Source organism: Gopherus flavomarginatus, chromosome 24 (assembly GCF_025201925.1).
Source record: "Gopherus flavomarginatus isolate rGopFla2 chromosome 24, rGopFla2.mat.asm, whole genome shotgun sequence".
Classification (NCBI taxonomy): domain Eukaryota; kingdom Metazoa; phylum Chordata; order Testudines; family Testudinidae; genus Gopherus; species Gopherus flavomarginatus.
In genome coordinates this window covers 2,903,110-2,930,576 of record NC_066640.1, presented here as the reverse complement: position 1 = coordinate 2,930,576, position 27,467 = coordinate 2,903,110, and the positions used below count along the sequence as shown (strand labels likewise).

Below are 27,467 nucleotides of genomic sequence, written 5' to 3'. Positions count from 1 at the left end.
ACTCCTGAGGCACCTTGACGTTTGAGAAAACAGTCACGAGAACTAGTGAACAAGAGCAATGGTAGGAAAGACAGCCTGGAAACAAACTGCATCTTTATTTGTCTTGCAGTGGTGCCTAGAGGTCCCAGCTGAGATCCGGTGAGCCCCATGGTGCTAGGTGCTGTACATATACGTAGGAAGAGTCCCTGCCCCGAAGGGTTCACAATCTAACCAGACAGACAGAGGAGGAACCAACATCCCCATTTCACAAATGGAAAACTAAGGCAGAGCATGGTACAAAGATTGTACAGGAAGTCTGTGGCAGAGCCAAGAACTGAAACCAAATCTCCCAAATCCCAGGCCAGTGCTTTAATCACAAGACCAACCTCTGTCTCTGTGTGGCCAGCTGCCAGGGGAGGACTCGATTGGACTGTCACTAGCTCACTTGCAAAGAACAAGAAATTGGGCTTGTCCCTTTTTATTCCATTCTGAGCTATACAGGCCTAAAGGGTTTTTGAAAACTCCACTTGTCTTTCCCCTCAGGCTATCATGACTATCCTGTTTGGTCGTCCCTAATTTTGCTATATGCCACCTTAGCGGGTAGCAGAAATGGAGCAGGAGCCTTCTCAGATCCCAGTTCAAGGGGTGGGGCTTTCAATCATTAACAAAGATATCCTTCCTCCCAACTGTTGTGTTGTATTTACACCTGTGTAACTCAGTGTTACTGCACTCTCCGTCCCTTCTCAGTTGCTGAGGCTTCACATACTCAGAAGCAGATCAGAATCTTGTCAGGAAAAATAAGATAGACAAGACCTGGATTTCTAAGCTAAACAACCAGCAAAATTTAAGAAAAACCCAAACTCTCAGGTCATCACCATTCTTTACACAGCTAAACACAAGAAACACAGCAGATTGTTTATTTGCAGCTCACTTGTAACCTGTTTCTCTGAGCACTATTGTGGTTCCTGTCCTACTTTTGAGTAGTTTTGCTGAATGCAGGGCAAAATCCTTCCAGAGGCCCAACATCTTAAAATTAACCACCCTGCCATGTTACAAGGGACACATTGCCTTTGGAGCACTAACTGTGGAGAAGGCAACTCCCAATTCGAAGAAGGAAACTTGCATTTAAAGTTTTTCATGTTTCTGTCCTCACAGCCCCTCCTCTGTTGGTGAGATCACTTGCTGGTGTTGGTGGAAGAATTAATTTCATCTGAGAAGATAAGCAGAGAAAATATGTATTCATTAGAGAGCTAATAACTAAAGAGCTGCTGTACATCCACGTAGGTACACAGAGCTGTTCTCCCTGGCTCCCTCTCTGCATGTCTGCCAGGGAGCAGTCAGAGTTTGCGAACACACCAAACAACTGGCCAGGAAAAGGTGAAATGCCTCAGCCAGCCCAACCAGTAACATCTGCTCTCCTGTGGTTCTTCGTGGATTCAAGGGAGGTAGGCAGAGGGGCTGAGCTGAAGAGACAGTGGGGGAAAGCTAGATGAGAAGAGAAACAAAGTAGGTCAAACCTTCTGGGAGCTCAGAAACCTTTGGGGAGGAGAGAGAGAGATGGGGTCTCTCGGGGAAGAGAGACTGGAGAAACGGAAACCCCAAAGAAAGGAGAAGGGGAGTGGGGTCCTGGAGAGGGCAAGGGTGAGCCTGCTGTCTGGCTCCTGGAGACTGGGCTATCTAATAGACTCAAATTCCTCTCTACTATGAATAAGTGAATAGTACACATATTTGGTGGCCCAAGAGTGACCAGATGTCCTGATTTTATACGGACAGTCCTGATTTTTGTGTCTTTTTCTTCTGTAGACTCCTATTACTCCCCTCCCCCTGTCCCGATTTTTCACATTTGTTGTCTGGTCACTGAGGTGACCCAGCATGGGCTGATCTGGCAGGACCCTCCACAGAGCAGTCTCGGCACTGCAAGGAGTGAAATTGATGCCATTAGCCAGGATGGGAGGTGGGGAGGAGGTATCATGTCCAGACTCGGATATCTCCAGTGAGCCAGGCTACCTGTCTCACTGCAGATTACCAGCGCTTAGCCCTATAGTCACCTCTGAATCTGGGGTGGGGGAGAGGAAGCGGCGTTAGTTTGGATACCTACCACAAAAGGCAACATCATCGTAAATGTCAGTGTCCCTATGACAGAAAAGAACAAGGTACTGTGAGATTTATGGCCTTTGAACAGCTGTTTTGCTTCTCTCATTTTAAACCTGCTGTCTTTTAATTTCTTTGGGGGACCCCTGGTTCTTCGTTGGCTGGTTCTTGTATTATGAAAAAGGTTAATTAAATTTCCTTATTCACTTTCTCCACACCTGTCACAATTTTACAGACCTCAGTCATAAACCCCCCTTAGTCGTCTCTTTTCCAAGCGGAACAGTCCCAGTCTTTTAAAGCTCTCCTTGTACAGAAGTTGTTTCATACTCCTAATCATTTCTGTTGCCCTTTTCTGAACCTTTTCCAATTCCAATATATATTTTTTTGAGCTGTGGCGACCACATTTGCCATATTCAAGATGTGGGTAAACCATGGATTTATACAGAGGCAATATGATATTTTCTGTCTTATCTATCCCTTTCCTAATGATTCCCAACATTCTGTTCACTTTTTTGATGGCTGCTGCCCATTGAGTGGATGTTTTCAGAGAACTCTCCACAATGACTCCAAGATCTCTTTCCTGAGTGGTAAAAGCTAATTTAGACCCCATCATTGTATATGTATAGTTAGGATTATGCTTTTCATGTGCATTACTTCGCATTTATCAACAACGAATTTCATCTGCCATTTTGCTGCCCAGTCATCCCATTTTTGTGAGATCCCTTTGTAACTCTTTAGTCTGCTTTGGACTTAACTATCTTGAGTAGTTTTGTATCATTTGCAAATTTTGCCACCTCACCGTTTACCCCTTTTTCCAGATCATTTATGAATCTGTTGACTAGGACTGGGCCCAGTACAGACCCCTGGGGGACACCACTATTTACCTCTCTCCATTCTGAAAACTGACCATTTATCTCTACCCTTTGTTTCCTATCTTTTAACCAGCTGCTGATCCAGGAGAGAACCTTCCCTCTTATCCCATCACTGCTTACTTTGCTTAAGAGCCTTTGGTGAGGGACCTTGTCAAAGGCTTTCTGAAAATCTAACTACACTATATCTACTGGATCACCCTTCTCCACATGCTTGTTGACTCCCTCGAATTCTAGTAGATTGATGAGACATGATTTCCCTTTACAAAAATCATGTTGACTCTTCCCCCAACAAATCATGTTCATCTATCTGATAATTCTGTTTTTTACTATAGCTTCAACAAATTTGCCTGGTACTGAAGTTAGGCTTACCGGCTTGTAATTGCCAGGATCGCCTCTGGAGCCTTTTTTAAAAATCAGCATTGCATTGTTTATCCTTCAGTCATCTGGTACAGAGGCTGATTTAAATGACAGGTTACATACCACAGTTTGTAGTTCTACAATTTCACATTTGAGTTCCTTCAGAACTATTGGGTGATACCACCTGGTTTTGGTGACTTATTACTGTTTATCAGTTTGTTCCAAAATCTCCTCTATTGACAGGTCAATCTGGGACAGTTCCTCAGATTTGCTATCTAGAAGGAATGGCTCAGGTTTGGGACTTTCTCTCACATCCTGTGCAGTGAAGACTAATGCAAAGAATTCATTTCGCTTCTCTGCAACAGCCTTGTCTTCCCTGAATGATCCTTTAGCACCTTGATTGTCCCCACTGATTAGGTGGCAGACAATCCTGGTTCTGATGTTTTGCTGTTAGTTTTTGTGTCTTTTTGCAGTTAATCTTAAAATTCTTTTCTGTCCTGCCTGATTATACTTTTACACTTAACATACCAGAGTTTACGTTCCTTTCTATTTTCCTCACTTGGATTTGACTTCCAATTTTTAAAGGATGCCTTTTTGCCTCTAACTGCCTGTTTTACCCAGCCGTTTAGCCATGCTGGCATTTTTTGGTCCTGTTACTGGTTTGTTGTTTTTTTATTATTTGGGGTTTACATTTAGTTTGAGTTTCTATTATGGTGTTTTTAAAACATTTCATGCAGCTTCCAGGCATTTCACTCTCCTGACTGATCCTTTTAACATCCATTTAACTATTGTCCATTGTCAGCTATTCTGGTTAATCTTTACAGCTTGAAAAAAAAAATTCTATCCAAAAGAAAACAAGAGAGAAATGTATCTGTACTCACAGCTGCAGCAGCACCACCCTGGGGACGTATCCATCTGGAACAGACAGGCGAAAGGACACATTTAATGGAAATGTAAATTCTCCCCCCAGGCAGTGAAGGAATCAGGCCAGCAGACCTCTAGGGCCACAGTCCCAGCAGAATGTCCACTCTCAGAGTGGACAGCCTAGTAGTGCAGGCCATGGATGCACAGAAATCAGTGCTGGAGCTGGAGACTGACATGGGCTGTATGGGGCTGGTGTAAGTGCCAGGCCGTAGATCTGGGTGTGCAAGGGAGGAGAGTAGCAGCCCTGCAACCCTGCACCAAAACCAGGACTGGCCTGGAGAAGCTAAGCTGGATCCTCTGGCAGTGGCCAAAGGGGGCAGCACAGTAAGAGACACTTTGATGAAGGGAAGCCCCACTCAGCCTGCCCTGTTGGCTGGAATCTCCCTAGCAAAGTCTAGGAAGGGATGCCCCGCGCTGAAGGAGATGGGAAGAGTCTGCTTCAGCTGGGGGTAGCCACGGGACCAAGAAGAAGGTCCAGTGTGTGGCAGGGCCTTGACATCTGGTGGCTCCAAGGCCCATTTCTTCAGAATGTGCATGAGTGGAAACAGGGCTATTGCGAGCCTTGTGGCCAGGGGCAACGAGAACTCCGATAGGCTGGAGTTTCGGAGATGTCCCCAGGATTCTAACCCACCTGAGCATCCCTTTCCCATCCTCCTCCAACCCACTCATCCCTTTCTCTTTTCCTTTCCCCAGGCTTCATCTCTCCATTCCAAGGATCTCCAGCCCACCAGCAGCTCCCCTCTTAAAGACACGTTGTGCACAGCACGGACGTTGGGCTCCAGCTCTTGGCTGTGCCGGGAATGAGAAGAAAGATGCCCTCCCCCTCACTCAGACAAACACACATCCCACCAGGAAGCCCTGGCGCTCCTATGATGTGCAGGCTGCAGCTGGCCCAGGAGAGATGCCAGACTGTCTGCAGCCAAGGCCTCTAGCTGGTTTTCAGCGAATGCTGGGGCTGTGGGGAAGGAAAAGCAGGACACTGAGCTGAGATTTCTGGCCCCTAAACTTGGAAATGTTTGAGATCTAGGATAAAACTTGGGTCTGTCTCCCCAGTGGCAGATTTCACAGTCTCGTGGCGTAGATTTTCCTTCAGTTCAAAATGCAGGTATGAAGCCCGGTGTTTTACTGCCAGGAGCTGCTGACAGAGCCATTAATAGTTCATCTCCATATCTGCCCAGCTGGCATGTATGCCACATCCACATACCCACCCTGCTCAGTGTGGGGCTGTCTCCTCTAGTGGTGGTGGGTTACAGGGAGAGGTTGATGCACCTCCTACAGCCATGGCTAACAGAGCTAGGTGTGTTAGTTCAGGTGCTGGCAGTGCAAGCTTTTTAGAGCCCTATATCCCGGGTCTGATCCCCGGTACCAGCAACCCGCCTGAGAAGCATGGCGTTACCCCGGTCACCGGAGCGCCTCAGACTTACACTTCCACTGGTTGTTGCGGCAGAGTATTCTCTCGGGACTCGTTAACTGAATGACATCCAGAATCTCTCCTCGTCTGAGCGGCAGATTCTTCCCTCCCCCTTTCTTCTCAGCCACGTTGGGATCGACCATCATTCGGGTTAGAGCGCGGATTTCCCCTTCGAACTGTAACGTGAGCAGGAAGGAGACATGCAGTAAATGGCTCCATGGCTGACAATGGCTTGAGGTGCCTGTCCGAGGTGAGTGCAGGCCAGACAGCTCTGTCATGGCAGCGTCATTCCTCGGGGCGTCACTCCCAGGAGGCCAGGTGGACTAGGAACTGTTTCCCCAGCCATGGTGACCTAGTTTAACATACAATCACTTTTCCTGTAGGTGGACGGAGTTGGGAGCACAGCGGCCCTGAAGGTGCCTCCATGCTTAGGCCAAGCTCCATTTTACAGGTCCTTGTTTCTCACAAATGGCGCTAACCTTCATACCTGACAGCAGCGCACCCATCACTAGCATGTCACTCCCTGTACGCTCTGCAGGAGCTGCCGACAGCCGCAGGGAGCAATCAGGGACGACACTCGTGGACGTTGTGTCTGGGGTAGGCCAAGAGCAGCACTGAAGAGCGACTGCGGTTGGGATCTGAGTCTCCCACAAGTCCAGCTCACTTGGTCAGAGTACCAGAATGGACCAGCAGACTTCGCATTAGCCATCACCTCATCTGAGAACAGGAGGGAATCCGCGGAGCGGCTGATGGAGAAACAACTTGGGCCCTGCGGTTACTGGTGCTCTCGAGCTACTGGGGAGCAGTGGGGAAAGTCCCTTCCTTTGGAGAATGGGTTGGCACTAAAAGTGCCGGGCTAAGCATCAGGAGACCTGGGCTCTAATCCTCACTCTACCAGGCTTGTTATCTCAGCCTTTCCGTGCCTGGTTCCCCATGGAGGAATGGCCCTAGAGCTGCTCAGAATGCTTTTCTTTTGAATTCATCGAACTCTAAACCTTTCACAGGAATGTGGTGATGTTGATGAAATTTCAGTGGGAATGGAGGCAGGTTTCTGAGGGAAGCCGGCCTGGTTTCCTATCAGCTCTTTCGCCTTCCCAGCCCCCTGACTGGGGGCAGCTATGGAGCTGGGACCCTGGAAGCCTCTGCTTGAACTAGGATTCTTGGGGCTTCTAGGATGGCAGCCGGGAGCCAAGGAAATATTTTGCAAAGGTTGGAACATAACCTTGTTTTGATTTTTGCTAAGCATCGTTGAAAATCCCAGTCTATGGGAAACTGACATTTCAAGACGTGGAACAATTCCTTTTTTAATTTTGGAATTTTCCCTGGCAGGGAATTCTGGGCTCTGACCCCGCTATGGATAACACTGCCCTACCTCATTGGGTAAATTCCTGAACTCGAGGCCTGGTCTCTGTTAAGGGAATTTGTCCTTTTGCAACTGCATTGATGTAGTCCCTGGTCCAAACCTCTAAGATAGACGTCCTGCACTGGTGCAAAGTGGGGTGTAATTTGGTAACTTGCTTAATACCTGTCTTTGTTCTGACCTCATGCATCCATACTAGGGTTTTGCACACAGCCCCACTCACCCCCTCCCATGTCCTCGCTTGCCCCTGTCATCTCCTCCCATCTCCCTGCTCACCTCCATGATCCCCTCCCACATCCCTGCTTGCCCCCTTCACGCCCTCCCCATGACCCCGCTCGCCCCTGTCATCCTCTCCCACGTCCCTGCTCACCCCGTCATCCCCTCCCATGTCCCTGCTCGCCCCCTTCACCCCCTCTCCATGTTCCCGCTCAAACTCGTCATCCCTTCTCCACATCCCCGCTCGCCCCCATAGCCCCTCCCACGTCCCTGCTTACCTCCGTCATCCCCTCCCACGTCCCTGCTCGCCCCCTTCACCCCCTCCCCACGTTCCCACTCAAACGCGTCATCCCTTCCCCACATCCCCGCTCGCCCCTGTAGTCCCCTCCCACGTCCCTGCTCACCCGTCATCCCCTCCCACGTTCCCGCTCAAACTCGTTATCCCCTCCCCACAAACCCGCTCACCCCCTTCATCCCCTTCCACGTCCCCACTTACCCCCGTCGTCCCCTTCCACGTCCCCGCTCACCCGTCATCCCCTCCTACGTCCCTGCTTGCCCGTCATCCCCTCAGATGTCTCCACTCACCGTGTCATCCCCTCGCCATGGCCCTACTCACCCGTCATCCCCTCCCATGTGCCTGCTCGCCCCCGTCATCCCCTCCCCTGTCCCCACTCGCCCCCGGTCATCCTCTCTCATGTCCCCTCTCCCTCCCATTGTCCCCTCCCCACATATCCGCTCGACCTGTCGTCCCATCCCACCTCCCCACTCACCCATGTTCTCGCTCACCCCCATCATCCCCTCCCATGTCCCCTCTTGCCCTCTTCTCTCTTTATCTCTCTTCCCCCAGCCTCCTCCCAGATCGTGGCCCATTTCCCCCATATCCCCCCATTACCATGCTCTCTTCACAGCCCCATACTCCTGCTCACAGCTCTGCTCCCCCTTGCACCCTGACACAGCCTCGTTCCCCACCATCTCCTCCTCCATGCCACGACCCACTATCCCAGTCCGCTTTCGCACGTTGACCCCAGGAAGCAGACAGGGGATGTGGGAGGAAGCAGCGTTGCATGGTGCGAGGGCATGTTGAAGACTGTAGCATGGGAGAAGGCTGGCGGGCAGAGCATCTGTGGAGACAAAGAAGCTCTGCAGGGGATGAGGCGGAGGAATGGCTGCGCTGACAGGAAAAGCACCCAAATCAGCCATGGCTCTGATAGAGGGAAAGGATGGCCCAGTGATTTGGGCGCTAGCTTAGGAGGCAGAAGGCCTCGCTGCAGTTCCTGCTGGGGGCCCTTGGGCAAGTCTCTCTGTGCTCAGCTCCTCATCGGCAACCTGAGGCTAGCAGCACTGTGCATGCGGGGAGGTTATGGGGATACACATGTTAAAGACTAGGAGGTGCTCATATAGCATCAGAGACTGGAAGGCCAGGACGGCTCTCTAAGATCAGCCCTCAGCTCCTGCATGGCACTGGCCAGAGACCGGCTGTGCTGTAGTGGAGCCAGATCACGCCAGAATGGTGGACCAGCACTTTGGCTGCATGGAGGAGCCGGTTTGGTGTCAGAAGGGCATCCTCTGCAGAGCACGACCTCGCGAGGACGGGGGAGGGGGGTGTCACGCTGGTGGGGGTGTTCTGGCAGATGGCTTCACCACTGAGAACCTAACCCACTTATTTCTTCCCTGAGCCTATCACTTCTGCTTGAGCTAGGGCAGATCTTGTAGTGGGGGACCTAAGACCGTTAAGTCTAAGCTAAGAAAGCGTTTGGTCTGGGTTTCTGTTGAGCGTTGGTTTATAGAGGAGAGCTCTCTCTAGCTTTGTATGAAATCCCTGTCACAGAGGGCAGCAAGAGGGGAATGAATGACTGACTGCACCTCATGGGGGGACTGCTATGAAAAAGGGCCCATTGCTGCTCACCTTGAATTTCTTCTGAAATTCCTTGTCCGCCTGCTCTTCTTTCTTGCACTGTTTGAGATTCTTCACATGTTTCCCGCTTAGCTCTGAAATCTGGGATTTTCTGCAGAGCCAGGAGAAGTCACGATGATCTTCTGGAATGTTCAGGAGACCCAGCGTTTTCCACCCCTGCCTCCCATTAAATCATCCATGACAAGAACACTGCAGCCCATTTCCACAGCCCACTATAGCCCAGGGTCTCCAGCCGTCCAGGGCTTTGGGGCTGCCTTCCAAACCAGCAGAGAAGTTAAACTCTTTGGGCCAGATTCTCCACTTGGTTCTGTGTCAGCTTTACGCTAGTGCAATGGAGCACAGAATCAGCGCCTTTGGGTTCAAGTCCATCAGGCCTCACTCACCCCTGCCCTGCCGTGTGTTCAGGTATTTACTCTGGCACAGAGCCAGAGTGAAACATCCCAGGCCTGTTTTGCACTCCCGTGCTCTGGTGTAAATGACTGTGCAAGAGGCAGGGCTATAGTGAATCAAGCCCGTAGATGGCCTGGAGAATCATTCCGCACCGATCCCTGTTCTAAGCTAAGATAAATTCCATGCAAAGAACCACAGCAAACCCTGGCTTTAATGCAGAGTGAAGGTAAAGAAACTACAAGTGGAAATTCCAAAGGTGAAAGCTCAATTCCTGTCTTTAACTCCACCCATGTGGGGGCCTTTTGTTCAAAGTTGAGCTGCAAAGTCAAATGTGGGGTTATAACCATCAGACTTTTTTCTTATATTAGAGCTACCGGGCTCTCACTTCCATCTGGATAATGAGGACTTGGAGAACCAATCCCCCACCAGAACCCTGAGGCCCAGACTGAGCCAGCAACCCCATGGGCTTTGAGCAGAGGATTGGACTAGACCTCCTGAGGTCTCTTCCAACCCTAATATTCTATGATTCTGTGGGGAAAGCGGGTCAGGATTTTTTCATCCAAATAGCGGGAAATGCAGCTTTTTGGTCATTCAAAATTTTCAGTGGGAAAATTTCAATTTTGCTGAATTCTTAATTTTCCATCAGAAAAACAAACTATTTCATTTCGGGTAGGGCCAAAACATTTGGGTTTGTTGAATTTAAATACAGCCAAATGCATAGTTATACATAGGGTCCTACCAAATTCATGGCTGAGTTTACCAAGCAGAAGTCATGTTACTTCCATGCAGTTACCTTTATCAGCCAACAGGGCCAGCTCCAGCTTTTTTGCTGCCCCAAGCGGGGAAGTGGGGAAAATAACAAAATGATAAAGTCGATTGGCGGCACTTCGGCGGCAGGTCTGTCGCTCCCTCTCTTCCTTTTCGGCGGCACTTTGGCGGCAGCTCAAAGAGGACGAGAGAGACTGAGGGACCCATCACTGAAGACTCGGATGTGCTGCCCCTTTCCGTTGGTCGCCCCAAGCATCTGCTTCCTCAGGGGCGGCTCTAGGCGCCAGCAAAGCAAGCATGTGCTTGGGGCAGCCCATTTGCAGGGGCGGCAGGGATCCAGCTTAGGAACTGAGAACCAACAGGGGGCCCTGGGAGCTGTAGTTCCTTGGTTAGCTCCCTGCCTATAGAGCCAGCCCTGGAGCAGGGAAAGAACTACATTTCCCAGCATTCCCTTGGTCACTCCCAAGAGGAGGGAGTGAGGAAGCTGAGACCTCGTGCTGCAGCCTGCTGTGAATGGAGAGCTGCACTGTGAATGAAGGGTAGAGATACCATATGTTAACATTCAAAAAATAGGACACTCCACGGGGAGGGAGGGTAGCCCCAACCTGCCACCATCCACTCCCTCCAACTGCCCCCCACAGAAACCCCAACCCATCCAACCCCCCCTGCTCCCTGTCCCCTGAACACCCCCTCCCGGGACCCCTGCCCCTTACTGCCCCCCAAGAACCCACCCCCTATCTAAGCACTGCTGGTCCTTGTCCTCAACTGCCCCCTCCTGGGACCCCTGCCCCTAACTGCCCCCCAGGACCCCACCTCCTATCTAAGCACTGCTGGTCCTTGTCCTCAACTGCCCCCTCCTGGGACCCCTGCCCCTAACTGCCCTCCAGGACCCCACCCCCTATCTAAGCACTGCTGGTCCTTGTCCCTGATTGCCTCCTCCTGGAACCCCTGCCCCTAACTGCCCCCCAAGAACCCACCCCCTATCTAAGCACTGCTGGTCCTTGTCCTCAACTGCCCCCTCCTGGGATCCCTGCCCCTAACTGCCCTCCAGGACCCCACCCCCTATCTAAGCACTGCTGGTCCTTGTCCCTGATTGCCTCCTCCTGGGACCCCTGCCCCTAACTGCCCCTTGGGACCCCACCCCCTACCTGTCCCCTGACAAACTACTGGGACTCCCATGCCTATCCAACCTCTGCCTGTCCCCTGACTGCCCCCCTGAATCCCTGACCCATCTAACCCCCCCTTCTCCCTGCCCCTGACTGCCCCACGAACCTCTGCCCCATCCAACCCCCTGTGCTCCCTGTCCCTTGACTGCCCCCCCTGGGACCCCCTACCCCTTCTCCAATCCCCCAGCTCCCTTACCGTGCCACTCAGACCAGCAAGTCTGGCTCCGTGCAGCACCAAACATGCTGCTGCATACGTGCTGCCGTGCTCCCCCACAGAGCCACAGCCCCCCCAGCACCTGCCTTCCAGATTTGAACACCTCAAAATTCAGGAGTTACTCAAGCTCAGTTTGGGCTGTTGTTACTTCATTTCTCCCAAATCAAATATACTGATCCACTGTAACTTGCTGTAGAAAAAGTAGGATAAAATTGAGCAAGAAATGCTCCCCAGTGGTTATTAGGACTGGAATTGCTAGTTTCAACAGCCATTGCCTTTTGTTTGTTTGTTTGTTTATTACTGACCTTGGCACGAAAAGCGGGAATGTGCTAATAAAGTTTGCAGATGACACAAGGCTGGGAGGTATTGCTAACACAGAGAAGGACCGGGATATCATACAGGAAGATCTAGATGACCTTGTAAACTGGAGTAATAGTAATAGGATGAAATTTAATAGTGAAAAGTGCAAGGTCATGCATTTAGGGATTAATAACAAGAATTTTAGTTATAAATTGGGGACACATCAGTTGGAAGTAACGGACGAGGAGAAGGACCTCGGAGTATTGGTTGATCACAGGATGACTATGAGCCGCCAATGTGATACGGCCGTTAAAAAGGCTAATGCAGTTTTAGAATGCATCAGGCGAGGTATTTCCAGCAAAGATAAGGAGGTGTTAGTACCGTTATACAAGGCACTGGTGAGACCTCATCTGGAATACCGTGTTCGTTCTGGTCTCCTATGTTTAAGAAGGATGAATTCAAACTGGAAAAGGTTCAGAGACGGGCTACTAGGATGATTCAAGGAATGGAAAACCTGTCTTATGAAAGGAGACTCAAAGAGCTTGGATTGTTTAGCCTAACCAAAAGAAGGTTGAGGGGGGATATGATTGCTCTTCACAAATATATCAGAGGGATTATTATTAGGGAGAGAGAGGAATTATTTAAGCTTAGTACCAAAGTGGACACAAGAACAAATGGATATAAACGGGACACTAGGAAGTTTAGACTTGAAATTAGACAAAGGTTTCTAACCATTAGAGGAGTGAAGTTCTGGAACAGCCTTCCAAGGGGAGTAATGGGGGCAAAAGATATATCTGGCTTTAAGACTAAGCTTGATAAGTTTAAGGAGGGGATGGTATGATGGGATAGCCTAATTTTGGCAATTAATTTGGCAATTGATCTTTGATTATCAGCAAGTAAGCATGCCCAGTGGTCTGTGATGGGATGTTAGATGGGATGGGAACTGAGTTACTACAAAGAATTCTTTCCTGGGTGCTGGCTGGTGAGTCTTGCCCACATGCTCAGGGTTTAACTGATCGCCATATTTGGGGTCGGGAAGGAATTTTCCTCCAGGGCAGATTGGCAGAGGTCCTGAAGGTTTTTTGCCTTCCTCTGCAGCATGGGGCACGGGTCACTTGCTGGAGGATTCTCTGCAGCTTGAGGTCTTCAAACCACAATTGAGGACTTCAATAACTCAGACATAGGTTAGAGGTTTGTTATAGAAGTGGATGGGTGAGATTGTGTGGCCTGCATTGTGCAGGAGATCAGACTAGATGATCATAATGGTCCCTTCTGACCTTAAAGTCTATGAGTCTATGACAGTGATATTGCATTGGCAAATTCCCCATAGAAAGAAAGAGTGGAACAAAAGAATAATAAAGGCACCTCAACTTTTCCTCATTTATGGAGGACAGTTTTATAATATGCATCCAGATATCCTCCAATCACACAAGCTGAAAACTGTTCCACTTTACTGCAGTTCTGTAACCATATGGGAACCAATTCTGTCTGTGTTCTGTGCACATGCAAAATTCCTGCTGAATGACCCACCCTGGGAGCGAGTTACCAGTGACCCAGGGCTGCGGCAGAAGGAGGGTGCAGGTGGCGAAGGAGCAGGGGAGAGCCCAGGTCTGGGGCGTCAGGAGGTGTGGGGGGGGGCAATGGTGGGGGGGAAAGGTGGGGGGGGGGGAGAGCCCAGGGCTGGGGCAGCAGGGGGGTGTGGCAAGGAGCCCAGAGCTGGGACGGGGGGCAGCCAAATTTTTTTTGCTTGGGGCGGCAAAAAACCTAGAGCCAGCCCTGTGCTTCCTTTGCTGCTGCCTGGAGCCGGCCCTGTCAACCAAACAGTGCTTCCCTTCTGCCTGCCCAGAATGGCCCAGGGGACTGGGAACGGCACCAGCACACACATAGGCATATGAACAGGGACTGAACCCAGCGCCCCTAGGGACACGCAGGGCATTGAGCACAGAGCCCTAGTAAAAGAGAAGTTTGTGTTGATCCCATGAGTGGGGAGCTCAGTCTTCTGTCCTGTTTTAGGCCAGCTGGAAATCTCTACCCAGAGCCACGTGTACTCTGCAGTTCCACGGCTGTGCAGTTTAGGCCTGGTTGACACCCAGAAATGAGACCCACCTAGCGACATCGCTCAGGGCTGTGAAAAATTTCAAACCCTGTGAGACGTGGCTGTATCAACCTAACCTCAGCTATAAATGCAGCAAGATCAACAGAAGTGTCTACCAACCCCGCTACTGCTTCTTGGAGAGGAGGATGAACTGCCCTGACAGGAAAACCCCTTCAGCTGCTGTGGGCCCTGGCCGTAGGGTGAGATCCATGCTGAAAAAGAGAGAACTTGGGAAATGTGCCCTGACCGTGCTGGCTGCCTGAGGCTGTTACGGGGCCTCTCTGCCGGTCCCCAGAGCAGAGGCACTGTTGGAGCCCTCGCTAGGCATCTGTGACTCATGCTACAGCCGCAGGCTTATAGCTCTCAGTCCCCCGGGGAGCAACTAAAACAGTGGCCCTTGCAGAAGCACAGCGAATGCCCTAGGCGGTTCGATTCCCAATGTTTAGGCATGTGGGTAGCATTGAATTAATAAATCCGTTGATTACCTGCACTCAGCGGGCGGCGGGGGAAATCTGTCAGGGGTCAGCTTGGCACCTGCACAAACAAATGGGGCATGGAGAAGTCAGTGAGGCTGGTGTGACAAAGCCACATGCTGAGACGAGCTCAAAGGGGTGGCTGGCGGGAATGCTTTGCCAGCATCGGAGGTGTAGGCTGGGTCCCATCCAGCCCTCTGAGCCTGTCCCCCAGGGCTCTACCTTGTCTCCTCTGTGCCAAACGATGGGGCTTCTGGTGTGGAGATGACGCCGCAGCCAGACCCATCTCACTGTCAGGAAGGCTTTTCTGATGTGCAGCTTACATTTTACCCTGTCCCTCTCCCCCTTGCAGGGGGCATCCTGGACTGGCAGGAGGGCACTGACTGCCCTAATACATTCTTCCTTCTATGATGTTGTCCTCTACAAATACCTGGAAACCATTCTCACGTCGCTCCTTTGCTGTTGCTTAGCCCGTCTTTAGGAAGGGTCAGTAATCGGTCTCTCCAGCCCCTTCACTTTGGCTCTAACCCTCCCACTCGAATTGATGTACATCTTTCTGATACTGATGTGGCTGGAACTCAGAACTCCAGCCAGCGCTTTCCCAGAATCCCATCACCTCACCATAGTAACACTGTAACCCCGCTAGACAACACTGTTGGTCATCCGCTTGCTGACTGTGCATTCACTCACTCTCCTAGCCTCTGTGGAGACCGAGGGCTTCACTGCAGGGGTTCACAGGGCCACCTTGGGGCTTTGCAGATTTTGAGTGTTCAACCAAGAAGGGGAATTTTCAAAGCAGAGGTGGATGGTGCTTGGCTTTAAAAATCTGCTCTTAGCACTGGGTGCCCAAGCTGACTCAGGATTCAGCTAGACCCCTAGCCCCTGAGGTTTCCAACCTCACTGCTAGAGGGCTCTGTGCTCTCCAGGTGCAGCTGTTATCCTTGGGTACAAGGAAAAGGATTTTGGGTAACCCAAGGTGTGTATCTCTTTAGACCACTCCATCCCTGTGTGTGGACATTCTGACTCTGGTATAAGCAGTTATTTTATGTCTCTTGGCACGGGATTAAGCTAAACAGAAAACACCACTGTTATACTGGACTAAGAGGGTCCCCTTGGAGGTTACACTGTCTGATAAAACTTTGCCACATAGCCAAGGCCTAGATGTCATTGCCTTCCGCATCCACCACAAGCCCTCAAGCCGCTCCAGCCACCTGCACATGGGCACCTGTGGCTGCTGGGACAGTACCACAACCTCTCTGGTGCCTGACCTCCTAGAAGTGGACGGGGGCAGGCACCTTGGTGCCAGTCTCTGACAGTGCTAACACAGCCCCTTTTCCCCATGTTGCTAGCAGACTGCAGTTTCTATTCGCTCTGACTTGAGTTCTCAAAAGCTCGGCTAGGTGCTATTCGGGCCCCCACTCAGAGGCATCACAGCGTTGGTGTTTGGCCACATTCAAGCTGTCTGAGCACCAGAGGTGCAGCATTTCCCCGGGTCTCTGGTGCACACAGGGAGCAGGGCAGGAGCGGGGGTCACTTTTCAGAGTGGAGCTGCACACTACGCTCGTAGTGAAGGGTGAGTTCCTCTGAGCTCTGCTCTGAACAGCTCTAGTGGGCAGCGGCCACGTTTTTATTTGGTGTGCTGGCTACACACTCCATAACCCCTGCTCCAGTCTGGGGCACGTACCTGTTCCAGAGCGGGGACTTGCTGGGAGCCGGGAAGCAGGTGACAACAGACATCCTTTCCCTTTGCCAATTGGCCCAAGTGCTTCCACATCATCATATATCTGCTCTTGGTCACTGGGGCAGCAGAGAAAATGGGATTAGGGAGCTGAGTGTGGCAGGAGTGATTGCCGCGCGAGAGCCGAGTTTAACAGACTGTCACAAACATCAGCACTGCAAGAGGGTGGATGAGGTGCAAGGGGCAGGAGGCCAAAATGTGCCTGGGGCTGGCAGTGGGCTGCAGCAGGGATAGGAACATGTGACACTGTTAGGCACCAAAAGGAGTGAGGCTTGGGGCTGGAGGCTGTGTCGTCATTTTGCAGAGTGCTCTGCAAGGGCCTGCAATGCTGCGCCTCCCTTCTAGCAATGAACCACAGCAGGGTGTATGCCGGACAGCAATCGGTGCCTGAGCTGCAGAGGGAGACCAGCGACAGAGCTTTCAAAATTATCTGGTGCCCGGTGACTAAGTCTCCCACAGGAGACACCTCAGGCGGCGGCTGCTCTTGGGGCACTCCCATTTATTCCATTTGGAGATCAGGGTGCTCAGCACCATGGAGGAATCACACCCCAGAGGTCTGATTCTCCTCTGCCCTGCAGCTTGTGCACCATTTAATCTAGTGCACGGTGGCTGGGAAACACCCTCATATCAGAATGGCGGCACTGAGCACTGGAGTGACTGACTGCCAAACGGAGAATCCAGCCGAAGGGGTCTCACATCAGGCACCCAGAAACTGCAGCACCCAAAAACTGGGGCCACTTCTGAAAATGCTGGACTGTATCCTCAGCTCTGGCCCTTGGTCGCAGCAGCCCATCCTGTAGCTGGAGGTGCAAAGCAAGAATAAGAAAGAATTACCATCTCAGTTCTTCCCCCGCCGAACTCGGGACACGAGCAGACGGAGCAGCTTGAGATGAAAGTCGGTCTGGGGAAGACGCAGCAGAATTTGGCTTCCGGTGACCTATAGCAAAGGTTGTGGGCACAGGGAGGGGTAGAGGGAAAAGCCAGTTCACTGATGGCTTCAAGCCAGTTTCCTGGGTTTGACAGAGCAATGCAAACCTCCACCCCCACCAAGAAACTCTGTTTAGAGTCCAGATCTGCCCCTGCCCATTCTGAATGCAGGGGTATGCCGCCTTCCCCACTGCAGAGGCTGTGCCCAAACCAGCCCGCTAGGGAAGGCACAGTCCTGGACCATGGAGCATGACCAGGGCAGTGCGCCGGTCTTTTAATAATGCTGCATCACTGGTCACCTGGCTCTTTCCAAAAGGCTCCCATTAAAAGGCTGCTCCCACCCCATCACTGCTCCCAGGAATTCCAGTCAGCCAAGTCCACCCCTTTGATGGACCACAAGGACTTTCACTGGCTCAAAACAATGCACACAAATCTCAGCACAGCGAGGGGCTCCCAAGTGAAAAGCTACCCCCAGTCCACTCGTTCCATCTTGGGTTCAGTAGCCAAGCCGCTGCCCGATGACATGTCTTTATACAACATTGCCAGGCCCAAGCAATGAAAACCCAGGAATCAGGGCCCCCAAAATCTCGAGATTGGCTTAAAAATCACAAAAGGTTTTTTTTAATACTAATGTATCTGGGGCTCTTTTTGTTCCTGGCTGTTGCTCTTTTAAGTCGCTCTCTGGCCATGTTTTCAAGCTTTCCTCAAAAACCAGTGAGGCTAGAAAGTTACTTTTTTTTTAAATGCAAGCGGATCCCTTGACTCATGAGCTGGGGCTTTACGAAGTGCACTAAATATCACCCCACTAGTGTGATAAAATTGCGACCATTCGCAGCACTGTGTTCCAGTCCTTCAAGGTGAAAGAGCCTACAACAGAGAGAGCTAAAATGACAACACACATCACCTGCCTCAGCCCATCTCATTCCATTTTAGCTTCATTCCATTGTCCAGAAATGGATCCTCCCCAGGCCCAGCTCCCAAATGCACCTGGACTGACTGACCCTCTTCCTATAGCCAGCACCAGACCCTCACACACCTGGGGCCCCAGCTCCCAGCCCGGCCCCTGAGGGTGTGTCTGGCGCCCCCTGGTGGCTGCCCAGAGGACAGTAGCACTCCTGTTTGAAATGCCTTTGCTGAACCGTGGAGCCAGAAAGGCTGGGACAATTTGAGTGGTTTTAGACCCCCAAGTAAAGAAGAAATCAGCTTCCAGCCCGAAGACCCCATGAAGGCAGAGAGGGCTGGACTTGCTGTGAGGAAGCTTGAGTGATCGGAAATAAATCCAGTTCCCTTAGAGGGCAAGCCAGGCATTTCTTCAGCCTATGAAGTTGCAAGTGAACTGGACAAGGGAACTCCTTAGTAAGGATTGCTGTGAACAGACTGCTCCCATATTTACCCGCATCTCATGCTGCCTGGGGCACAGCAGCAGGCGGTTGTAGAGCCCCTGGAAGCACAGGAACGTGCTGTATGAGTGCACTTAACCCAAGAGGCCAGGGACACGCCAAACCCAGGGATCAGCTCACAGGCATGTCTGGCCATTACATGGTGAACTGACACAAGATAACATGGCACTGGACACAAGGGATGCAGTTGCCAGGGCTCGGATGTGAGCAGAGGCCAAGCTAGATTCGCTACATTATAGATTTGTGTCTGAAAAATGAATTCAACCCAACCAAGGCAAAACCCGTAATGGGGGGGAAGGGGACACTACACAGAAAAGAAAAGACAAACAGCAGGAAAAGAGGACAATACAGAAACTCTTGTGTACTCAGATTACTGTGTATCGTTGTGCAGTAGCCAGCGTGTGAGGGTAGAGAGACGTGTCCAGAGATGGGGATAAACCATTTTACGAAAGCCTGCTGACTGCACAGGTGGCAAAACAAGGTCCATTTGGATGAAGGCAAAAGAGGCCAGCACACCTGACGTGTCCATAGTCAGTATTATCGGTGCAGATAGAACACCAGGAAAACAGCTAAGCGTGGGTCCTGGCAAGTAGCCAAGCAAGGCAATTCTGTCTCAGAAAGGACTGTCACGTGACCTAATAGCTGCACCAATTACTGACAAGAGGGAAACCCAGCTTTGCAACAGTGTGAAGTCAAATGAAGGTTATGTGATGATTCTTATCACTGAGCTGTACATGTAAGAATTACAATTACGGCTTAACTTTGAAGTGGTAAAAGGGTAACAGAAACCACTTGGTTCAACTGAAACCTGTAAGGAAAAGATTCTAATTACAGGAAATGGGGAGCCTGTCTGCAAGACATCTCACAGTGAAGATGCACCAGGGATGCACTACAGCTGATGCAGGAGAAAAGCGTGGCCGACACTGGGATTACAGTAGGGAGTTAGGCTCTTGCCTGATGATCAGGATGGCTCAGTGTTATGGGGCACCCCCCCATACCACTCATAAGAACAGGGTTTGAGTCCCTGCTCCCCCACATGGGGATGGGTCCTTGCATAAGTCTCTCTCTTTGCTTGTCTTCCCCATCTGTACAAGGGCTATAACCGCACTGCCTTACCCCAGGGGATGTAGCAAGCTTAAAAATACAAATGACTGTGATATGCTCAGATGTTACAGCAGTGGAGGCCAGAAGTACCTGACACCAGCAAAATGCTGTTTGGAGGAGGGTCCCAAGTCAGGGGTGCCAGAATTGGGAGGTTGGAGGGCTATGCCTGTCCACTTTTTAACATGCTTGTAGCAGCCTTGGGCAGGTGTGGAGTGGCAGCAAGAGAGCTGAGAAGCTGGGTGGCACACTTTGGGAGGTGGAGACACAGGCCAGGGTCTGCTCTCGGGCATCCCAGTCCCCTGCCCTGCACAGGTAGAGCTTTCAGAGCTCCCCACAGCAGCTCGATTCCCTGGGTGGCTCTTGCCATGGCCAGGTTCTGGCTTCCCTGGCCAGGGGGCAGGGCCCTGGGGGAAGAGGGGGGCAGGGAACAAGGCCACAGCCCTGGTACCAGTGACACCACCACTTCAACACAGGCTCCGGTGCTCCTGCCCCAAGTTTAAGACAGTAGAGCACGAACTGGCTGAAGGGCCCAACGTTCATCCTTCACAGCAGCACAAAGAACAGCAAAGACCTGGAATGATGGGGTTGTGAAAAGAGCTGGGATCAGCAAGGCAGTGACCTTATGCAAGTTGCTTAGACCCTGAGGACCTCAGCAGAGCACTATTCCCTGCCTGCCAGGGAGAATTGTTGCCACATTGAGCCAACACAAAAGTCTTTGCAGTCATTAATACCAAAGGTGGCTTGTGGCAATTCAGGTTGGACACAAAAGCAGGAACATGACAACTGCCTGAGCCCCACTCGGATGCTCCTGCTGGCTCCGAACACCCTTCGCAATTCCACCAAGTATCAGAGAGCATTCAGGGCTGCCTAGGGGAGAGATTGTTCCTGGTGAATTACTGCCAGCGACAGAGGAGTTCATTAGTTCCCTAAGCCAACCAGTGCATAAGCAACTCTCTCCAGCTCACTGGAGGAGATCTCCATCACTTCCTAACTAGGCACCACTCTGGTCTTTCTTTTGCTACAGGCAGATTTAAAAAAACAAGCTCAGCATCTCAGTCATTTCTGAGTCTTCATTAATTTTCTCCATCTCCTCATTTACTAATGGATCAACTTCTTGTCTAGTTCTTTCCCCATCCAGTTGTGTTTATAAAACCCTCCTCCTTTGCCAGAACCTCATCTTTCCCTGAAGTCTCAACACTTCCACTCAAAGGAATTCCAGATCCTAATTCCTGCACTATTGACCCCCCATCCTCTCGGACCGCTCTCCTCTAGCTGCCTGGGGATTCTCATGTAGCACAAATACTCCTGGACATACCATGTCTCATGCCTCTCACTGGCTCTGGCGCAGGATAAGCATGTGCTCTGCTAGCAGCAGCCTTCCAGAACCTCTCTAGATCCACCTCAGGAGGGCGCTGGGGTTTCATTGGCTTGAGTCCCAGTGCGGTTGCATGTGGCAGTGGCTTTCTCTTAGGAACCTTAGGTTGCCATTTCTCTGATACGCTTCTTGGAGTGTCCAGTAGAGATGGGACGGCTGTCCCTTTGGCAGGGACCAGGGGGGCACCAGCATTTACTCCTTGATTCCTAGCATGCCTGATCAGTGGCCAGGTCTGCTGAGTCTGGCTTCTCTGAGGAAGGTTTGAATTCCTCTTTGTGCCCTTTTGTTCAGGGAGTGCCTCTTGTATTCCTGTTTGCAGACCGGCTGGGTGGAGACTGGATTCCATAGCATTTCTATCCTTGGAATTAGCCACCCAGGCGGGGTCTTCACAAAGGAGCCCCAAGCCTGGAACATCATCCTGAGAGAAAGGAGCATTTTTTAAACCCATCCTCTTGGCTTTGGGTAATTTAGTAGATTGGTCCCTCTCAGGTCCAGGTTTAAGTCCATGTATCTCCTCCTTTGCAAGTAAGTCTGCAAGCGGAATCCCTGGCCTGTTGCTCGTTTTAGGGAACTTTTGCCTGTTCCCTTGGAACTTGGCCCGTAGGTGTTTAACACGTTCTCCTTCCTAGGACAGAGCAGACAATGTTAATTTCCACCTGTCTGAGGATCATTCAGGACGGTTCTAGGCGCTCACCCTGAAAATGTCCATGGAGTAAAATTAATCAAAACCACAAAAATTTCACATCCCAGCTGGCGAAGGCTCATTATTTGTATTATAGTAGCAGCTAGCGGCCCCGTTACGTAAGGTTCTGCACATAAGCGGAGGGAAAGAGCCTACAGTCCAAACAGCCAAAGGGGCCCCAATGCTGATGGCACTGGCTGAATGATCTCAGGGTTGAACCTCCTGCTTGTTCTGGGGATGGGGGCAAAGATAAGCACCAGACCCCCTACAGAACAACCTGGAGAAGCTCCATGGGTCTAATGGGAGGGGCACTCTGGCCCCATGGAGTTACTTCACATTGGCACCAACATAGCGAAAAGCAGAATTTAGTATCCAGACACTGCACAGGGCTAGGAGGGGAGCAAAAGGCCCAGTCCTGCTCCCAACCCCAATCAAAGTCAACGGTAAAATGAGGGGAGGCAGAAGACAGCCACATTTCTTCTCCATCCTGCTCCTCATCCCTCTGGGATCTGAGAAGTGAGACCATCTCGGTGCAAAGCGATTCCCAGGGAACCTGTCAGTCAGGCCGCTGTGTGAACCGAGAGCCCGCTGCTGCCCAAGGATGCTGGCTGCTGCGTGGCTGGGCCTCTCTTGACAGGTAATGCAGAGTTGCTGGTGTTGGCTGCACCCTGAGTATTACAAGTGCAAGTTCCGGTGCAAAGTATTTGTGCCCAAAAACCCGCTTGCTCTTAGGTGCATCCTTTGCGTCACACACCCTTTTGATAAATTCCCTCCTGGGTGCAGCTGACTGGCCATGGCTCTAGCAGGCACAAAATTTGGCAGCTTACTTGTACCCCAGTTGCACTGTTCTTTGCAAAGCCTGGCAGGCCCAAATGTCATTTGCACCAGTTGCTATGGGTGCAATAGCCTGATTCAAGGGTGTCAACTGAGGCTGCCCGTTGAGAACCATGACCCCACTAGTGAGCACTGCAGCAGCAGGCAGAGGCAGTCCCAGTTGCATGCCTCTGCTCGTCACCTTGCTGTCGCTGTCACCGCCATCTGGGAGAGCGAGTTCTGTATTTGCGGGCGGAGTTCCCCATGCTTTTCAGAGCAGTGCCCGGTGAGTTTCCTGTGCGGTTCCTATTGTGCTGAGCACACACTGTGAAGTGGGGCAGGCTGGTAACTGCACCAGCGAGGGCTGGCCTCTATAACAGCATTTCAGAGCTGCCCAAATGGCCTAGAAACCTCTGTGTTGGAAATCCCCAGGGAATGGCTGCAAAGAAAAGGGTCTTGATGCTTTGGGGACAGCACTAGTGCATGTTGGGCTAGCAGCAGGTGTAATGAGGTTGGAGTTTTGTAAAGCTTGTAGTTGTACATTTTGTAGAGCCTGGACCGCATCCGCCAAAGGGGTCACCTCATGAGCCGCCCACCAGTCATTTCCCAGACCATGCAATGCTGATTCTATCCCTTTACAAAACAGCTAATCAGCATGTTTGGGTTCGCTCTCCCAAAGCCATCGGATCTTCCTCTTCCCCCTGCTACGCCCAGACTTCAATTGTACTTTGTACTCGTACGTGACTTCGTTTTACATATGAGGGAGTGGACGCAAAGAAGTTAAAGGCAACGTTTTAAAACTTGAGTGCTTAAATGTAGGCACTATTGATCTTGATCGCCACAGGCAGGAGCACCCCCAGCTTCCTTTGACATCAAGGGGAGCAGGCACAGAAGTAGCCACTATCCCCAGCAGTTGTAAGATGAGTATTGTTACCCACCAGCAGTAGCACAGATGGAGACAAAATGTGGCATCCGTCCTCCAAGGCAAGCCTGTGCTTCCCCCATAAGCCAGGTGGCTTCTGAAGCAACAACTGTATAAACCAGCTTTTTACTGATTCACAAGTGCAAATACTTGACCCAGAATTGCTTTTTGAACCACGCCAATGTCCATTTTTGCAGCCATTTCATGAACTCAAAAAAAAAAAGAAAAAAGTCTAGTTATGAACTAAAGCTGTTGATAACCCCATATCCCGATCAAATTCCAACTCAGATTGTTGTATTCTACCTCCCTAAACTCCTCTTTGCTGTCACTCATGTGCAGTAATCTTCTCTGCTTTCATAGATTTTAAAGCAAGAAGGGACCACAATCTCCTAGTCTGCCTCCCTGCGCAAGCCAGTTTTGCCCTGTGATTCCTGCATCGAGCCCAACAGCTTGTGCTTGAACTAGGGGGTAACTTTGAAAAAGACATCACATCTTGACCTAGTTTGTTTAGTGTTTCTGTGTGCCTCTTTCCAGCTTCTGGGTTTGACCCTGAGGTGGCTGCATTTCAGTGCTGAGTGAAGTGATCCCCGTCTGGTTTACATCTCACACTGCAAAGCAATCTGAGATCCTTTGATGGTTCTTTATGTACCACACTGGACAAGTGCAAAAGTCCTATTGTCCATGGGGATGTCCTGCACAGTGCTTTCTGCTGCTCCTCTGACCCAGAGCAAGGTTCACCACCCTGTGTCGCTCTTGCTGACTCTGGCTGGTAACCAGCTTGCAACGACAGGGCAATAAGTAAGACACTCCATCTTTCCTAGTGCTATGGAGGGATCCTGCCCCACTGCCTGTGCCCTGTTCTCCTGCCTTTGTATTCGTCACAGACCAGGTGTGAACAACTCAGACACAGTAAATTACTCACCATTTTCTGTCACCAGGCGCTTGCTTCTCTCACCCTCTCTCCATGGAAAGTCAAATGTCCTCATGCAGAATTGCCTGTGGGAGGTTGGGATCCAGCATTTGTATGTAGCGTGGTCACCTTCTGCCTTTACTGCATCTTGAAACCAAAGGCTTTTGCCAGGTGCGTAGCAAGCGACTGTCTTACTTCAGGAAGTAGTTGTGGTCTGTATGAAAAGCAGCAAGGGGTGGGGGAGCAGCTCTTTCTGACCTAGCTTCAGTTGGTGCCAGAGTGGTAGCACCATGTCCTGCTGACACTGAGCTGGGCGTAGCTACACAGCCTTGGTTGTTTGGAGTAGAGCTGGACAATTTTTTTCTGGCAAATAGAAATTTCACCCAAAAAATGCATCTCTCAGGGTCCAAAATGATTTGCAAATTTGGGTCGACTTTGGCAAATAGTTCGTCTGAAAAAAAACCCCAAAACCAAAATTGCAAATGTCAGCATGTTTCATGTTGACATTTTCAAAACAAACCACTTTGAAACTTGTGTAGAAAATGTTGGCATTTCGTTTCAAGCCAACATTCACAGTGTTTCATTTGACCTGAATTATGTCATTTTTTCTGGATTTTTTGCTTCAGCCACCAGACAAAAACCCCAGTTCTTCCCTTAGCTCTCTTTTGGAGCTATCTATATTGTATCTATATTGATCTGAAAGATGAAGTACGTGTTATCAGGTGTTGGCTTTGTGTTCTCTCTGCGTTCTGCCCCAGCTGTGCGCAGACCTCGAGTGAACTGCCCAAGGCCACAGACAGTTCAGTAGCAGAGGCTCTCGGCCAGGTTTATTGCCGACAAAGCACAGTACTAGCACCTGGCAGACTCTGCGGGGCCACTATTACAGGTATGGCCGTGACAATGGACTCTGCTCAGCGAGGGGCAGGACCTTCCACCTCCTGCTAGGCCAGACAAAGACACCCCATCTGCAGCCCCCTTTTTATACTGATACAACCAAGTTACATATTGCCCCTCTGATGTGATTAGTTCCCATCCTTTACCTTGTGCATGTTGGCTCGATCAAAACATCTCCAGCCATCACCCTGTCATCCTACCGTCTCTTCAGGAGGGGTCTGTGTCCTGTATTATCTCTGAGGAGTGTGTTTATACCATAACCTTGTATTGGGGTGTTCTGGAATGTGTTTATGTGAGTATCTAGGGCCTAAGAATGCTTGTGGTTTTGGAACGCACCATGTTGTTGCCAAGTTCCTGTGCCGGACAGTGCACCTGCAAGCAGGCACCTGTTCTATAACAGGGCCCGACCTTTGCTCATAGGCTGACTCTTGCTAACTTTGTTTTATACCAGCAGGGCCTGACTTTGGTTCAGGCCTTAGGCTTCACGCCAGGCCCCTAATACCAAGCCTCGTGTCTCAGGTTCTGTCTTTATACTACAGTGAGATGGTTCGCTCCTGTGAGTGACTATCTGGGCAAGTTTTGTTAGTTAGTCGTATAGTTTTACAATGGCCAAACTGACCGCACTGCTCCTGCTCTTCAGAGCATCATGGGATTTGCAGAAAGCACAAGACATTTGTGATCAGCAACTGTGTTGTCATGGTGGGGAGTTGTTCCTGAGTGGGATGGTAACACAGTCACTCTCAAAGCACTTTCCAAAGGAGGCCAGTATCAATACTCCTGTTACAGATGGAGAAACATAAAAGTGACTTCCCAGTGTCACCCAGGGACAGAACCAGGGAAAGAACTCAGGTATCAGAGTACTAGCACCTGGCAGACTCTGCGGGGCCTCACTTAGCCCTTCCCCCATTTTAGAGCAGTTGCTCAAAGTCACTGTTGGTAGAGCTGGAAGGTCTTAAATATGACAGAGTCCAGGCTCATCCATAGTCACCCTGCCTTTTGAAATGAATGTGCTAGGCCTTGTTTCATCCACTGTTTTAAACACCAGACCTCATTCCCCTCCCATAGGCAGGAGCAGAACCCAGGAGTCCTGATTCCAACCCCTTTGTACTGCTGTCCAGCAAATAGTTGCGTAACTCACGAGCAAAGCGTATGCCAGCTCAAAGGGTATCTGTCTGTGATGTAAATCTGAGGGTCTGTATTTAAACCCTGGTTCCACATCAGGACTTTTCTTCATGTTAGGATAAGCTAAGAAAAATTATACAATAACAGCAAAATACACCAACTGTGTGTAAAATGGCTCTCTTAACATGTTAGTAATAATTAGCTATGGTTGGAACTAAGACCATTCTTCTTGTTGCGGGGTGGCCAGTGGCCAGTTGTGCTGGGTCTCAGAGGCAGGGTGCAAGAGGGCAGGGAATGAATGGGCTTCCGAGGCAGGAGGCAAGCCCTGATCTGCCTTTCTGAGCTCTAGGCAGAGAACACCCTGTGAACTTTAGGAAGAGGATGGGCTTGGGGTTAAGGGTATGTCTACACTTTGGAGCAAGCAGAAGCAAGCCTCCCCATCTGGGTCAACAGACCTGGGCTCATGGGGCTCATGCTAGCATTCTAGAAATAGCCGTGCAGACAGCGCACTGAATTTGCACCTCAGGCTGGAGCTCGGGCTCTGAAAATCACCCTGCTCCCTAAGTGTCAGAGCCCAAGCGCCAGCCCGAGCCACAACTTCAAAAGCACATCAGCAGCACGAGCCCTGCTAGCTCGAGTCTGTCAAACCCCAGCTAGTGGGCTCACTCCAAACTGCTGTGTAGACAGACCCAGAGACTTTAGGACTTGGGAGCTCAGGGTGCAATTCCCTGCACAGATTTCCTGTGTGACCTTGGCCAAGTCACTTAATCCATCTGTTCTTCAGTTTCCCCAGCTGTAAAATGCAGACAATACTACCCTATCTAGCCCGGCATCCTTTGATCTCTATTCCCTTTATGAACCCTTGATGAGGGGTGAGGCTAACTCAGGAAGAAGAGGGGTTTAAAAAGTCAGCTCCTAAGTGACCAGTGGAGCCGCAAATGGGAGCTTTTCAAGGGAATTTAGAGGAAGCGTGAGAGCCAGACACATCTAACAAACATATTCTAAACTTAGGCCAATAACCCCCTGAAAAACAAAGAACAAACAAACAA

General features: G+C 50.6%; 1 protein-coding gene across 1 annotated transcript; it reads right to left on the bottom strand.

Moving 5' to 3' along the window:
* Window positions 1-106: 106 nt before the first annotated feature.
* On the bottom strand, window positions 107-24,554 carry PRAM1 (PML-RARA regulated adaptor molecule 1). Its single transcript, XM_050933791.1, has 10 exons — window positions 24,415-24,554; window positions 21,016-21,700; window positions 17,104-17,206; window positions 16,216-16,328; window positions 14,544-14,592; window positions 9,117-9,216; window positions 5,648-5,810; window positions 4,181-4,214; window positions 2,078-2,112; window positions 107-1,189 (listed from the first exon to the last, which is right to left on the bottom strand). Exons 1-10 carry the CDS (start codon window positions 24,415-24,417, stop codon window positions 1,155-1,157), a joined length of 1,320 nt encoding a protein of 439 aa, XP_050789748.1. The 5' UTR covers window positions 24,418-24,554; the 3' UTR covers window positions 107-1,154.
* Between the last annotated feature and the right edge of the window lie 2,913 nt (window positions 24,555-27,467).